This window comes from Scylla paramamosain, chromosome 2 (genome assembly GCF_035594125.1).
Source record: "Scylla paramamosain isolate STU-SP2022 chromosome 2, ASM3559412v1, whole genome shotgun sequence".
NCBI classification, from domain to species: Eukaryota; Metazoa; Arthropoda; class Malacostraca; order Decapoda; family Portunidae; genus Scylla; species Scylla paramamosain.
Genome location: NC_087152.1, coordinates 37,836,817 through 37,851,816, shown reverse-complemented (window position 1 = coordinate 37,851,816; position 15,000 = coordinate 37,836,817). Strand labels below are relative to the sequence as shown.

Here is a 15,000-nt window from a genome sequence, read left to right as displayed (position 1 = left end):
TCCCCCCGTCTCCACCATCGCCTCATCCTCCTCCTCTTCTTCTTCTTCCTTGTCCAGTCCCTCCCTTAAGTCTATTACACCTGTCACTCAAAGCACGACTTCTCAGTAAATGGAGAAGGAAAAAAAGAACTACAGTTGTCATTATCATCATTATCATCAATATTCTTTTCATCTGCTTCAGTATTTCACTAGTGCACATCTTTATTTATTATGTAACCATGAATTCCCAGCATAGCCAGTTAATATTCACTATAACACCTTCTATCGTATCGTATGCATATGTATGTATGTGTGTATATTCCTCATGTGTTCATGTGTTGACAAAATTTTATGTACTCATGTATCTTTCAACTTCTCAAACTATCTTTCTTCCCAATAAACACACACACACACACACACAAGGCCCTCACCATAACACTCCCCCTCCCCACCCACACCACCTCCCCGTCCTCACCCAAACCGCGGCAACCCATACTCGCCCACACCTCCACCGCAACCCACCACCACCACCGCCGCCCCACCGCAGCCAGCAGCCCACATCACCTCCACCACTACCACCACCACCGCGATCCACTACCACCCAAGTCGCCTCGCAGACCACCCCGTCACCACCTCCGCCTCGGCTCCCAGGATGAGTAATCAGCACCCGAGGAACTCAAGAAAGATTTGGCGATGTAATAATTCGGCGCCGCGCAACCAGGCTGGAAATACCGAAGTAGCAGGTGTGTCCGTATTGGAGGAGGAGGAGGAGGAGGAGGAGGAGGAGGAGAAAGAATGGAGAGCCGAATACAATATGAAGACAAGATGGATGAATGAGAGAAAAATACGAAATCAACTTATTTGTTCGCCTCCTTTCTCGTTTGCTTTAACATTCTCTCTCTCTTTCTATCACTTAACACACACACACACACACACCTCTTCATCACACGCACTCTCGCCTCCTATTACAGTGTGAATCTATTCGGATATTCAAGCGTACAGGGCCGTGATTCCAAATTGGCCGTGCTGAAAGAAACCTCATAAATATCACAGCAGCGCCCCGTCAGCCCACAAAGAGAAGACTGATGCCGCCGCGTCCTCACCTGCCGTGATCACCTGTATGACCATTTTTTCTACTTTTATTAGCAGGCGGGCGGTGCGGGAGTGAATTCACATGTACAGTAAAGGGATTAATATTGTCAGGGAGCGACGTGGAGATGGTAGAAGGCTGTGAAAAGGAGTGACAGGGTTTTTTTTAGTTTAGTTATTTTTGTGTGTTTGAAGAAGCTTACTTGATTGACTGGCCGGCTAATGGTGTTGGGTATATTAGTGCGTTTCACACCTCGTTGCGTCTGTTCGTTAAGGGAGGAAGAGGCAGCGGTGGTGGAGGAGGAGAAGGAGGAAGACGTAAAAGAGAAAGGAAGAGTATTGATAGAAGAGGTAGTAATGAAAGAAAAAAAAAAGAGAAAAAAAGAATAAAAGGTAGAACAAGAAAAGAGAGCATAAAGGAAGAAAAAAATAATAAGATAAGATAGAAGGATGAAGATTTTTGCAGACATGATAAATACGAGGGAAGAACACAAACCTGAAGAATCAAAAAAAAAAAAAAAAAAAAGACAACAAAGAAAAAAAGAAAGAAAGCCACCACCACCACCACCACCACCACTAACAATAGCAACAAGTACATTGATAACACCAGTAAGCCGAACCAGCCACACCAACAAATCAGCAAAAGCGTCCAAGGAGAGACAACACACAACAAAGCGAGGAGCGGAGAGGCGTTAAAACCCTCGACCAGGAGAGCATCAATAGACGATAATAATTTAAGCCTCGTTAGCCGCCGCAGCACAACACCCGCATACAATGAGCCTTCCATAGTAAATTGAGTCCATCATCCTCCTAATTACCGCGTAGTCGCTCGCTGGCTCCTCCTCCTCCTCCTCCTCCTCTTGCTCCTCCCGCGTGGCGCTTACTTCGAGGCGGGCCGAGGGGCGTGGGAGGGAGACTAAAGCGTGTAACAAAGATCGGTAAAAGGTGTGTGGACAAGAGGCCGACTTGGTGGGCGCCCCGCTGCGGAACTAACAATGCACGCCCCTTAACTTGTAACTAATAGAGTCCGCCCCTCCTTTACTCCCTCCCTCCCTCTCTCTCTCTCTCTCTCTCTCTCTCTCTCTCTCTCTCTCTCTCTCTCTCTCTCTCTCTCTCTCTCTCTCAATTTCTAAAACCCATCGGTCGGCAACAGTAATAAGCAATACGGATCAGCTGCAATCGCCACACATTTCCTATTTATTACGTCATGAATCTGTGGACAACTGAAATAGACTGACACACAAACAGACAGACAGACAGACAGACAGACAGACAGACAGAGAGAGAGAGAGAGAGAGAGAGAGAGAGAGAGAGAGAGAGAGAGAGAGAGAGAGAGAGAGAGAGAGACTAACGAACTCAGGTGTCTCTATCTCTATTTCGGAAAACGTTGTCAACCCTTCCCGCGCCTCCTTCCTTCCCTCTCCCTCGACCACACAGGGCCTCCAGCACCCGGGGGCGGCGCGGGGGAGGCCAAGGGTTTCACAATTCATTAGGGAGGTCGCGGCAGTAGCCCAGGCCCCGTCGCTGTGGGCGGTCGGCGAGGTAATGAAGATCTTCGCTGAGGGCAAGTAAGTGAAAAAATAATTAGGCGGAGGACACGACTCGGGCGGGAGACTGCGGGGAGGTCCTGGCCTGCCTCTTGTGGGGGATGTGTATGTGAGCTTTTTGTGTGTCGCCCTCTGCCTTCTGTCCTTGTCCTGACGGTTTTGTGTACTGATAGGAATGTTCGTGGTGGAGTTAATGATTGCTGTGCGTGTCCGTGAGGGAGGTTCATGAACACGTGCCCTCAGGTTCTCCCTTTCCCCGACACCTTACAGTTTTTAGGAACTTTAATTAATATTGATGGTGTGGCGAAGAGTTGATTGTTCATATAGAAAAAAAAGTCTGTGATCTCGAGGAAAGAATATTTTTTTTTTAAACATCTATCCAGGTTTTAGAAATTTACAATTTAATGCAACGAATAGAGGTTAATATACCTAAAGAATTCCAACGACCTTGTGAATGAGATTAAAATTACTGATTCGACGAATACCGTTGAAAAAAAATTAATTAGTTTCACTTGTGGCGAGAACTCGAACATCTTTTTAAACATCTTGATTTTTGTGTGGATTTTAATTCGACGGACAGATCTGATCATTCATAAGAAAAAAAAAATCGTGTAAAAGCCAATTCTTCGTATGACATGGCGATCAGTCACGTTAGCTATCTTTGTGGTTAGGTTAGGTATCGATAGATCTCTATAGGCAAGTTACCTAAATTACCTGAACTAGCCTCACTGAAACTTATCTACTTTAACCTATCTCGAAAAATAGTTATGACACCTTTTTCCCATTATTGCCATTACCTAAACACTAAACACCTGCGACCAAACCCTTCTGGAACTCCACCCTGCATGACAAACTTTTACAGGGAAGGCATATCGTATTTTTTTGCATTTACTTCCCTATATCATTGTCCAAAGTCCTAGATAGACGCATAAAATAACTATATAAATAAATGAACTACCACTAGCATATGAAAAAGAAAACACATTGACAGAAGGTTTCAACTCTTACGAAAGCACTTCTGGAAAACAACAACTACTAAGAAACAATGAAGAAAACAAATATGAAATGCCTGAAGTGAGACCCTTAGCCCCTTGAACCATCTAACAAGCGAAACACAGCCATCCCTTGAGGAGCAGCCTTCAAATCCCTCCTGCAGGTGCCTGAAGGAGGTGCGAGGGGAGAGATAACCATCAGCACGACAAACCTCCCTGGTCGTTGCGTAATCATAATCTCCGCGAGAGAAAATGGCCCGCGTTACGAGGCGAGGTGGCGTCGTGGAGTCAATGGGGGACGGTCAGGTTAATGGTGGCCCGGCTGCTGTTAATGGCTGTGGGAATGGCGCAGGTGGAGTGAGATTTGATGGGCAGGAGTGTGTTGGGATGATGCACCTCTTAATGCCGCATCTCTCTCTCTCTCTCTCTCTCTCTCTCTCTCTCTCTCTCTCTCTCTCTCTCTCTCTCTCTCTCTCTCTCTCTCTCTCTCTCTTAATTGGCTTCATTTCCAACACAGATTTACAATTCATATTTTATCTTCAGTAATTCCCTTGTTATTTTTCTTTCTGCGTGTGTGTGTGTGTGTGTGTGTGTGTGTGTGTGTGTGTGTGTGTGTGTGTGTGTGTGTGTGTGAGCTTGAACTCTCTCTCTCTCTCTCTCTCTCTCTCTCTCTCTCTCTCTCTCTCTCTCTCTCTCTCTCTCTCTCTCTCTCTCTCTCTCTCTCTCCGTGTGTGTGTGTGTGTGTGTGTGTGTGTGTGTGTCAGGCATGTGTTTAATCTCAGCCCTTGGCCTGCCCCTCTAGATAAGTGAAAGCCGACTACGAATCCTGTACAGGCCAAGCGTAACGTTCACTCACTCTCTCGTTTGTTAGTCAGCTCCGTCAAACAATAGGAGCACTTAGTTAACATCACTCCAGTGGCTATAAAACAAAAGACATGTGTAATATTTCAATTCTGACAGTGTTCGCTTCATTAAACAGTAATAGTAAAAGCTTGAAATAACGAGGCTAACTAAACCAGACTGAGTACGTTGTGAGGGGAACTTGTGATGGAAAACTGCGAGTCAGGAAAGGTTTCAGTATGACTTGTGGCTTTATGAAGTAAGGGACTGTGTCGATTTTCATTAAATAATAAAAGAGCACCTTGAAAGAATGAAATTAAGCTATAATACAGAAGTTGCTAGATGCGATGCTGGTATTCAGGAAGGGTTTTAGTATCACCTGTGTTTGTGTGTGGTAATGAAGAGGGAATTCATAAATTATACAGGTTTTCTGTGGAAGTGTTAATAATTATTCAGCTGGAAGGGAGTGTATTTTTTTTTTCTTCTTTTAGTTAACTTTCTCTCAGTACCTACGAGTCCCAGTTGGGCTCTTCAGACGGATCTCAGACAGTGAAATGAAAGTTCTTCCCATCTTTGATATAAATATAGGCTCCTTAGAATTGAACACGTTAAAACACGCAGGAGAAAATTAATCTTCTTTTAACACGGGAAGAAAAAAATCCAAACAACCAGGCCCTTTGAAACGGAACACGAGAAGTAATGAAACGAAAGCCCTATATATGTTTGAATAAAGAAAGAAAAAAATCTATTCACGTATATATGTAAAAACAAATATACTTGAAACGCAACACGAAAAGCAATGAAACGGAAGTCCTACTCATCTTTCAGTAAAAAAAGAGGAATCAGTTTACGCACACATCTGTAATATGCTGGAAATAAAAATGATCGTATAATAGGAATAAAAAAAAAAATGAAAAACAGGAATGAGAAGAAAACGCTACTCATCTCTGAAAAAAAAACTATACCTGTTAACGCATACCTAAATAACACGTCATAAATACAGAAACATATAATAAAAAAAAAAATAGTAATAATTAAACAGCACCAAAAAGAGAAAAAAAAAACCCTACTCATCTTCAAATAAAAAAAAAATATATAAATATACAAATGAAAAAACCTACTCATCTTTGAATATATAATAAAAAGGAACCTATTTTCGTACACACATAAACAACACGCGGGGAATATAGAAAATAACAGTAACGTTCCATGTAAAGTTCAGCTGATTGTGCCTTCGCCAAATAAGTCGCGGAGAGCGCATGTTTCAGTCTCAGCCCGGGCGAGGGAGCAGTACCGGGCGCCGCGCTGCCAGCCCCGCATCGGACACGGCCTTACGTACAACCCAGCTGGACTCACTCGTCTTAATGTACATTTTTTCCCCTCTCATTTCCATTACAGCTGGAATATTTATCATCGCCGCGTCAGGTTTGGGGAGCGAAGGGGATTATGAATGTGCTTGAGCGTCTTGCTGTATTGATCAGAAACCCTTAATTATTTTTTTTCTTTTTTCATTGGCAGCTGGGCGAGACTTGTCCCCCTTCACTATGACTGGCCAGTATTGCACACACGCACACACACAAACACACACAGCACACAACACAACACAACACACACACACACACACACACACACTAAAGCCACCAGCGTCGCAAAACATTAGTGATTTGTCTGTATCGTGTGGCTTTCCCAGAGAGGCGCTGTGGCTTTATGGTGCTGCGCCAGTGACCGTGGTGACAAGGTGGAGGGAGTGGAGGTGGCGGTGGTGATGGCGGCTGTGGCTGTGCTGGTGAAAGTGGCACTAGAAGATGGATGGTGTCAGGGTGGTGGCGGGAGTAGTGGTGGTGGTAGGCATAGAGGTGGAGAGAGAGAGAGAGAGAGAGAGAAGGCGGTAGGTCGAGGGGAGTGAGGGGTGGAGGCGGCGGCAGTGGTTAGCGTCAGTGGGGAGTGGAGTAGAGGGGGTGCAGTTCCCAGCTCCCTCGCCTCGCCTCAGGTAACCAGCTAGCCTCCACTCCCACCTGCACACCTGGTGAAGGGCGACATGAACATCTCTCAAGCCCACTTCTGGCTAGCACGCACGCAAGAAAGTATCAGAAGCACGGAGAACCAGAACACGACTACCTACTTGCCCTAGCATTCCGACCCACTCCTGTATGTGTGACCCCGTTCCCCGTTCCTCTCCTAACCCCAGATTCTCGCCGTCTGCCTCCTCTCCTCCACTGGGTGACTCATTCCCTTCCAACCCCGTTACTAATTCGCCATTATTCGCCATCATTCAAGTGACCCGTCTTCTCAGGTCTGTATATGCTGACTCAACACACACCGCCACGCACCTGCTCTGGTTCACTCCCCGCCCTAAAGACTGTGAGTGAGGGGGCGACGAAGTATGTAAGTCACTGATAAGGGAAAAAGCGTGAAGGAGTCAATTCTCAGATAGAGTAACGGGGAGTGAAGAAAATTGCCGATAAGAAGAGGCGTGAAGACACTCAACTGCAAGAAAAAAGAGTGAGGTGAAGAGTGAAGAAAGTTAGTTATGAGCAAAGTGAGGAGGACGTGTAACAATATACTTTCCTCAACATTCAGCGCCACACACCTGGTTTTCTTCACTCGCTACCTTACATGTTGTCTTCCTCACTTTCCTCACAGCTGACTTTCTTCACTCTTCACCTTACAACAACTGCGTGTTTTTCGTGCTTCTTGCTGGCAATTTCTATTCACTCCTCGTTTGTCTCAAAATCGACTTTCTTCACTCTCTTCCTTATCAGAGAATTTCTTTCCCCACCGCACTGACTTAAAATAGATTTTCTTCACAGCACCACATAACAAATTTTCTTCATGCTTTTCCTTATCAGTGACTTCCTTAACTCTCAGCTGCACTATTTCACACTTAATTTTCTTCATGTCTTCCTTATCAATGGATTTATGAACTCCCCACTTCACTATCTCACTGCAGACTTTCTACCATACCAGTGACCAATAGACTTCTCACATCACTCTTACATTTTTTTTTTCCATTTCCCGCACTCCCTCGTACAACAGACCTCCATTACCCAGCACTACCTTATCACTGACTTTCTTGCTTAACTTCCCTCAAACAGACGTATAAACTTCCCCGTTTCTCTAACACAGAATCACAAGGCACTTCTGTAGCCTCGGTACTCCCCCGAACCACCCTTGACAGACCCAAATCAAGTCTTCCCTTATTGGAACACGGCAGAGATAAAACAGCGTGCAAATTCAGATGTTTACCTAATCACCGTGAAGGGAAAGAATCGGTAACCGCGTAATCTTTCCGCCGGACAAAAACGACGTCCTCCATCAGGCGCTGCGGCGGGGGAGTGTGGCCGAGGTGACATTACTTATGAAGCGACGGTGTGCGCGGCGGCGAGGCTGCAGCAGCGGGACTCAAGGTGTGTGAGGTGAGGCGCGCACGAGTGACTTACGTTAGACAAGCCTCGCATTAGTATACAGTGTAAACATCAAGATATCTCGTGTGGAGGTAGTCAACAATAAATAAATTAGAATAAATGAATATTGCACAGATGATATAAACAGCTATTTAAAATTAACCGATTATCTTTAAGAGACAAATAACCCCTGAAGATACTTTACACCACGCTTCGAACACTCGTATACAAGATCAAGAACCACGCATTAGATAGAGAAGTTTATGTATATTTAAACAAGAAATAAATAAAATCAGATAAAGAAATCCGTATAAGCTGCTATAAAACCTTAACAAATCCTTGAAAAAAAGAATACTTTTTTTTTCTTCCTTTCTCTACAAGGCGTGTTCCTATCCTGATTAGGCTCCCTCAGTCATCACACCATCATCCCCGTGTTTTTATCCTATCCACTCCCTCTCACTTCCTCTGCCCAACACCAGCATAGCGCCCCCCCTGTTCCTATCCTCCCCAGTCTCCCTTGCTTCCCTTGCCCAGCACCACAGCGCCACCGCTCCGCAAAGCTCTGCACACTCGTTCTGTCTTGTGGTATTTCCTCTGTGCCTCGTCACCCCGATTTTTTTTTTTTTTTACGTCTCTTTTTATTCCAAGCATTGACGTCTCGCTCATCATTGGGTGAACTACATGATATTCGCGTCGTCATCCCAGCCATTACTTTTTTTTTTTTCCCGTGCTCTCGTCGCCAGTCTTAACGGCAACTAAATGACTGCATGATGAACGTCTCCTATTATTGCCTTCCTGATGGCCACGTATTTATATCAGTAAATCAAAGCCTGGCATCAGTATAGGCAAAGTTATTGAGGCAATTAGTCAAGGGCATGAAAAGTGGCGGTGATCCTCCTCAGCCAGCGCTTCACCTTTGCCCTTTGCCATGAATATATCTCCTGCACTCCAGCACTCACACGGCCTTCGGAACCTAATGAAGTAAATTCCAAGCTACTTTTGAATCACTGGTGTATCCATCGCCGTTTCTCGTCGCCAATTGATTCATTTAGGCAGAAATGATGTGTAAATGAGTGTCTTTGTTACGAGTGAGAGCAATGTAAAAAAGAAAAAAAATTGTATATATATATATATATATATATATATATATATATATATATATATATATATATATATATATATATATATATATATATATATATATATATATATAAAAGAGAGAGTGGGAAGTTAATTTTCTCTTTTCTAGGTTACAAAATTATTCAAGATACTGGAATGTCAAAATACATGTGTAAAAAGTCGTAAGGGATCACAAGCAAAATACAGCGTAGCAGTGATAGGATCAACACACTTGAAAGCATCCTGCAGGCGTGCCTTACGCGACCCGCTGAAATTCCTGCAAACGCGTATAAAAGAAAAAAATCCTAACCACCGGAGGTCATAATGGTGGCGGCTCATTAAGTACTGCTTTACGACTCTGCCTCTCCCTGGCGGCGGGATGCTTGTGGCCCGCGAGTCATTATGGCGCCGCCAACTAGTGGTTATCCGCCAAAAAGCCGGTGAAAGCACCACCCGCATATTATCGTGCACTCTGAACTCCCCATTGGAAAATATACACACATATTTCTCCACTGACACCCTTTTCGCCCCACGCAGCGCTCATTAGGCCACTCTGCCGCCTGGGGGATACCCTCAGAGTACATAATTAGATAGGTAAAATTAGCATGGAATGTGAGTGTTGAGGCGATGCAGGGTGCGGTGCCAAAACTGCCTCACCTGTGTTTGTGTGAGTCCCAGCTTGGCGGCCAGCTCGGCGCGCTCCGGCAGGGCCAGGTACTGAGTCCTCTGGAACATCTTGTTGAGCTGCTGTAGCTGCAGGGAGGAGTAGATGGTGCGTGGCTTTCTCACCTTCTTGCCCTTGGCTGTCACTCTCACCTCGCCCCCCTCGGTCTTCTCAGTCACTGCAAGGGAAGCGGGTGTTAGCGTGTGAGGCTCCTGCACGGCACCTCCGTCTCGTGAGGGACGGGCGTCTGTTGTCGCTGCCCTGGCTCACCACCACCACACTCATCACGCGGGAATAAAGGATGCAATGAGTGGAGGATGCTGCTCGTGCAGACACAGGCCAGATGAATTAGCAGCAGTGATGGTGACATTCATGCTGATATTAAAAGTACTTATTCTAATGATGACGGTAATGATTATAAAGTAAATAAATAAATAAACGACAATGGTAATAATATTTTTTTTTAATTACACATGAAATATTCTCACCAAACTAGATAAATATGATAAAAATACCAGAAACATACCATGAAAGCTTGCTTTTGGAGAAAAAAAAAAAAAAAAAACAGGTTAAAATAGCCCGAGCAGTGGAAGCGGTGCAGCGGGTGCAGGCCTCGCTAGCCACGGGCGACGCTACGTGGCGTCAAGAATGCACCTCGAGGGTCACTATTCCGCAATGCTTATAGGTCATGGTAAACACAAACTGGTCAAAAAGACACTAGTGAAACAATGCACGGCAGCACCGCAGCATTATCAGGTGAACACACGGGAGGCAAGTGGTAGCGGCGGGCATTGCCTGCTCGGCTACATTCATCGCCAATTGGTAAGGCGTGCCTCAGGAGACTGAATCTAGTTCTTGTGCAGCTGATGGTAATGACCAATAAACCTGTTTGTATTTATGTAAAAAAAAAAAAAATCTCATTAAAGAAGGCATGCGTTGAATAGCCGCTTCGTGGAAGACGCAGCGAGCCCAGCCTGAGGTGCAGGGAAAGGCAACGTATTGTGTTGAGACAAGACAAGTGTCCTGCGTGACGGCCGCCTGGAGCTCACCAGTAGGCAGGCGTCCGTAACATTATCACGTCCCAAAATGTTACCCGCCGCCACATGACAAAGGAGCACCCAAGGAGGCCAGAGATGTATGGGACACAGGACCCTGGAGGACCCGTGCTGCACATCGCGCGACAAAATAAAAGTAGGCGCCATTTTCTAAAACTTATGGCCGGAGGATAAAGATACCGACTTCACATTAGTGTTGGAAAATTCTTGGCAAATATTACACGTTCTAGTGAGAGTATTTTCCACTCCATCTCGCGCCTGGCCGTGACCGCACCTTGCCAGAACACTAATTTGGCGAAAAAAGAAAAGAAAAAAAGAAAACAGATAAAAAAAAGAAAACGGATAAAAAAAAAAAAACACTGGCACAACGAAGGAATGAAGGGAAGTATGTGATGTGTTGTTGGAAGAATGGATGCAAAACAAAATACACACAGACAGACACACAGACACGCACACACTAGCGATGCGAACTCTCAGCACTCAGTAGGTGAACTAAATCATTCTCCCTTAAACAGAGGGAATGAGATGCTTGAATGAGAGGGAGGGAGGGAGGGAGGAAGATGAGGGGCCGGGATGTAAACACTCCCACGTGCACCGGAGAGGAGTACTAGAGTGGCGAGGGCCATTATACACTTATCGTAATGGGGATAATGATAATGATGATTCCGTTACTATAATGACGTGGGGGGAGGGGTAGCCTAGCCAAGGGAGGGGCCGGGACAAGGGAAAAAAATGTGGTCGAGGAAACAACGGAGCAGAAGAAAGACATGAACGAAGAAAAGAAGGAAAATCTCAGGGCAGCCGTCCGTGTCAAGCTGCGGGACGGCGGCGGCGACGCGGCGGTTGCAGCGGCAGCGGCTAGCGGCGGCGACCAGGGCGTCTCGATGCAGGCCGCCGCGATCCGCCACTCTCCAGCCGCCACCTCCCCGAGCGAGCCTGACTGCAGCGTGAGATCGGTGACAGAGAAGGTACACAAGTTCGATTTGTCACAAGGGACCAGGAATGAATGGAAGAGAAGTGCGGAAGTGAAACAAGATGAGTGTGAGCAGCGTGCACAGGCCCAGGGAGGCGCGGGGAGCTGGCCAGGCAACTTACCGTCTGTGGGCGGGCTGGGGGCGTGCGGGTAGCCTGTCAGGGGATAGCCGTAGCCGTTCTGGGTGTACATGGGAAAACCATAGCCCATGTTGTTGTAGCCAGCCATGCTCTGCTGGTATTGCTGGAACTGGGAGTATGGGTTGGTGAGGTGGGGCGGTGCAGGCTGCTGCTGCCCCTCAGACAGGGCGCCCTTGGCGAGTAGCTCCTGGTCCAGCATCCCGCTACACTCACTGCGCCAGACACAACACAATTATCACAATTACAAGCGGCTAGTGCGACGACCGCCACGCAGAAACTGGGAGCACAATGAACGTGTTATTCCTGGCATCCCGTCAAAGCGTGATGAAGCACTTTAATGTACCGACAACCAATCAGCGGCCCCCCTGTTCCCGCTAGGGTAACTCTGATTGGATACTTGACATACATATACGAGTCGCTGATTGGCTGGCTCGGCAGGCTCCTCCCTCCAGGACACTGACCAAACACTCCCAGCCGCAGAGTTGCCACACGCGCGGATATTCCCCTTGAAGAGACGCACCAGTTTTTGTGTTGTTTATCAGAATGAAATGAGCGAACCACCATCGACTTGCCTTAGCATTTGAAACATGGTAGTAAGACCTGCTAACAAATCACTTGAAAATATATAGTTATACTCATACTAAGTTTAGTCACTCGGTCTGTTTTGTGCAAGTTACTAGAGAATACTGATACATGCAGGTACAGATACACTAGTCTTCCTTCACTGTAACGATAACACACATGGCTGACTTCGAAAACCTCTTTATTATGGAAAAGAAAAGGATCCAGAGAGACACGTTCCTGTAGGTGGCGACACGTAGCACCTTCAGCGTGGCGCCTCCCACTGAAGGGGCGGGACTTGTGAGCGACGATGCGTACTTGTTTCTTCCATCACGCCCTGTCACCACCTCCTGTCCCACCTTTGATATATTCTTTTCTTATTTATCCCCAGAAGAATGTACGTGCGTTTATTTGAACAACTCCTAGACTCGAATTACAAACTCCAGAACTTATATTTGCATTTCTGATCTTTTTTCCCCTCCAGTTCAGTGAGGTGTTAGCAGCAGAGGATCCCTTTGTCTGTCTGTGTGAGCGTAAGTCAGGAGAACGCTACGTAGCTAACACTCACTGTATTCTCAGATCTAACACCGAGAGATCAGTCAGGCAGTTGCTGGGGTCAGGGAACAACGTGTAACCCTCCATTGAAACCTAATCATTTATCAGTAACATATATTCTTAGGGTTAACTGTGGATTTATGTATATATGTATGTATGTAACCAAAAAGTCAGTAAAGAATGCTAGTGATTTATTTTAAGACAGTTATGTATGTACCGTGTCTCATTTTCTTTGTCTACTTATCTCCTCCCTGTCTACCTGGCGAACACCTTCCCCTCCCCCTAACCCTCCCACCTTCCCATCCTCTCTCCGTTCTTTCCTTCACATTTTCTCTCATGCCGGTCGCGTTTTCTACGAGGTATGGGTGGATGGAAGGAAAACGGGTGTGCGGGTGACGACGAAGACAACAACAAGAGCAAGATGTGGAGCATGGCGCTGTGGTGGTTATCGGAGCGAGGATCTTGTTGGTGTTTACAGTGAGAGAGGCCGCAGGCAAGGCCCCGCCAGCCAGCCAGCCAGCCAACCAGCCAGGCCACCAACCTGCCAGATGGCGTGAAAGATAGGGAAAGGCAGAGAGAGAGAGAGAGAGAGAGAGAGAAATCGTAAATCACATTGCTGTTGTTGTTTTGATGTTAGTATTTGCTTAAGACTGATTGTCTTGTTCTTAGGTGCGAAGGCGAGAAGTGAATGCATGGAGGAGGCAACGACACACACACACACACACACACACACACACACACACACACACACACACAAGGAGGAAATCAGCCTCAATGAAAGAGAGGAGGAGGAGGGGGAGTTACACTGAAGGGAGAGGAGGCAGCCACAGCACTGAGGGACCGGCCGTGTAATGAAAGGGATAAAAACATTGATGAAACGAGGCCATTTAAGCAAAGCGATGAGGAAGGGAGGGAGAATGAGATCAGGGGAGGCAGGCAGCAGGCAGGAGAGAAAGAAAGAAGGACTAGGATGGAGGAGTGGGAGAGGAGTGAGAGTGGAGTGGTAATGTAGGAAACGAAAGAGGAGTAAGACAAGAAAGACAAGGTTGTGATGAACGCTTTAATACGCATAGCTAACGAACCACTGAACATGGCACGAGGCGACGGCAAGCCAACCAGCCAGTGGGGCAAACCAGTCGGTCAGTCAGTCATTAAGTCACCAATGATTCAATTTAGGGCAATTATACACGGGCTGGGATAGCAGTTAGCCGCGTAGGTCTGCCATCACCCGCATTCACCTCCTCTTAGCTCATCCCGAGTGGCGCGCGAGGTGTATCACCCCTCTCAGTGCGTCCATCAGAGTGAGGTAATTAGTGCATCAGACAGGTGAAGCACAGGTACACAGGGGGAAGGTGTTTAGCCGGGGTGCAAGTGACAGTTCCTGCATGAAAAATGACCACCTGCGCGTCATCATGTGTGAATAGTAAGGCTTTTTGTGTTGTGATGCGCTGCTTACTGGGGAAGGAGCGAAGCCAAGGCAGGGAGCGAGGCTGAGGGAGTGAAAAGGACGAGATTAAGGTAGACTGAGCCAGAACAGGAGGAATAAAGAGGTAGTTGACAATGTTTAATGAGTAAGGATGTGATGTTAAGGTAGAAAGAGAGAGAGAATAAGGATGACAGATAAGGAAAGATATTGGGGTAAACTTACAGAAAAAAATAAAGTAAATAGCCAGTTGATAATAATTAGTGGCTCAGGACGTGAAGAAAAGGTAGAGTGAAATAGTATGGAAGAGATTACGGTAGTGTGGACTGGAAGAACAAGAATAAAGAAATGTTTCGTTATGTTTAGTAGGTGAAGTAGTAAAGTCTATGTAAGAGAATGAAGATGACGTGGAAAGAAAAATATTCAGGCAGTTAAGTGTTAAAGGCGAGAAGGAAGAGTAAATTTAAGTAGGAATAAAATAAATCTGAGGTTTTAAAGATGAATGGGAATATAAAAGAAATGGTTGAACTACACAGCCATGACATTTCCCTATGGCGCTGCTGCTTAGGGTTACGAGAAAGCGCTGTCTCTCCCCGCTCAGAAACTACCGTGACCCAACATCAAGTTCGGCAAAAAAAAAAAAAAGAACAGCTGATGTC

At 46.1% G+C, this 15,000-nt stretch overlaps 1 protein-coding gene across 1 annotated transcript in view; it reads right to left on the bottom strand.

Annotated features, from left to right (window-relative positions):
- Positions 1 to 12,120, bottom strand: part of LOC135114702 (homeotic protein distal-less-like) — a 17,195-nt gene extending 5,075 nt beyond the window's left edge. Inside the window, exons 1-2 of the mRNA XM_064030633.1 lie at positions 11,785 to 12,120; positions 9,628 to 9,812 (exon numbers count right to left, since the gene is read on the bottom strand). Of these exons, the coding sequence (XP_063886703.1) occupies positions 9,628 to 9,812; positions 11,785 to 12,001 (402 nt within the window). The 5' untranslated portion in view covers positions 12,002 to 12,120. The remainder of the gene's footprint in view (positions 1 to 9,627; positions 9,813 to 11,784) is intronic.
- Between the last annotated feature and the right edge of the window lie 2,880 nt (positions 12,121 to 15,000).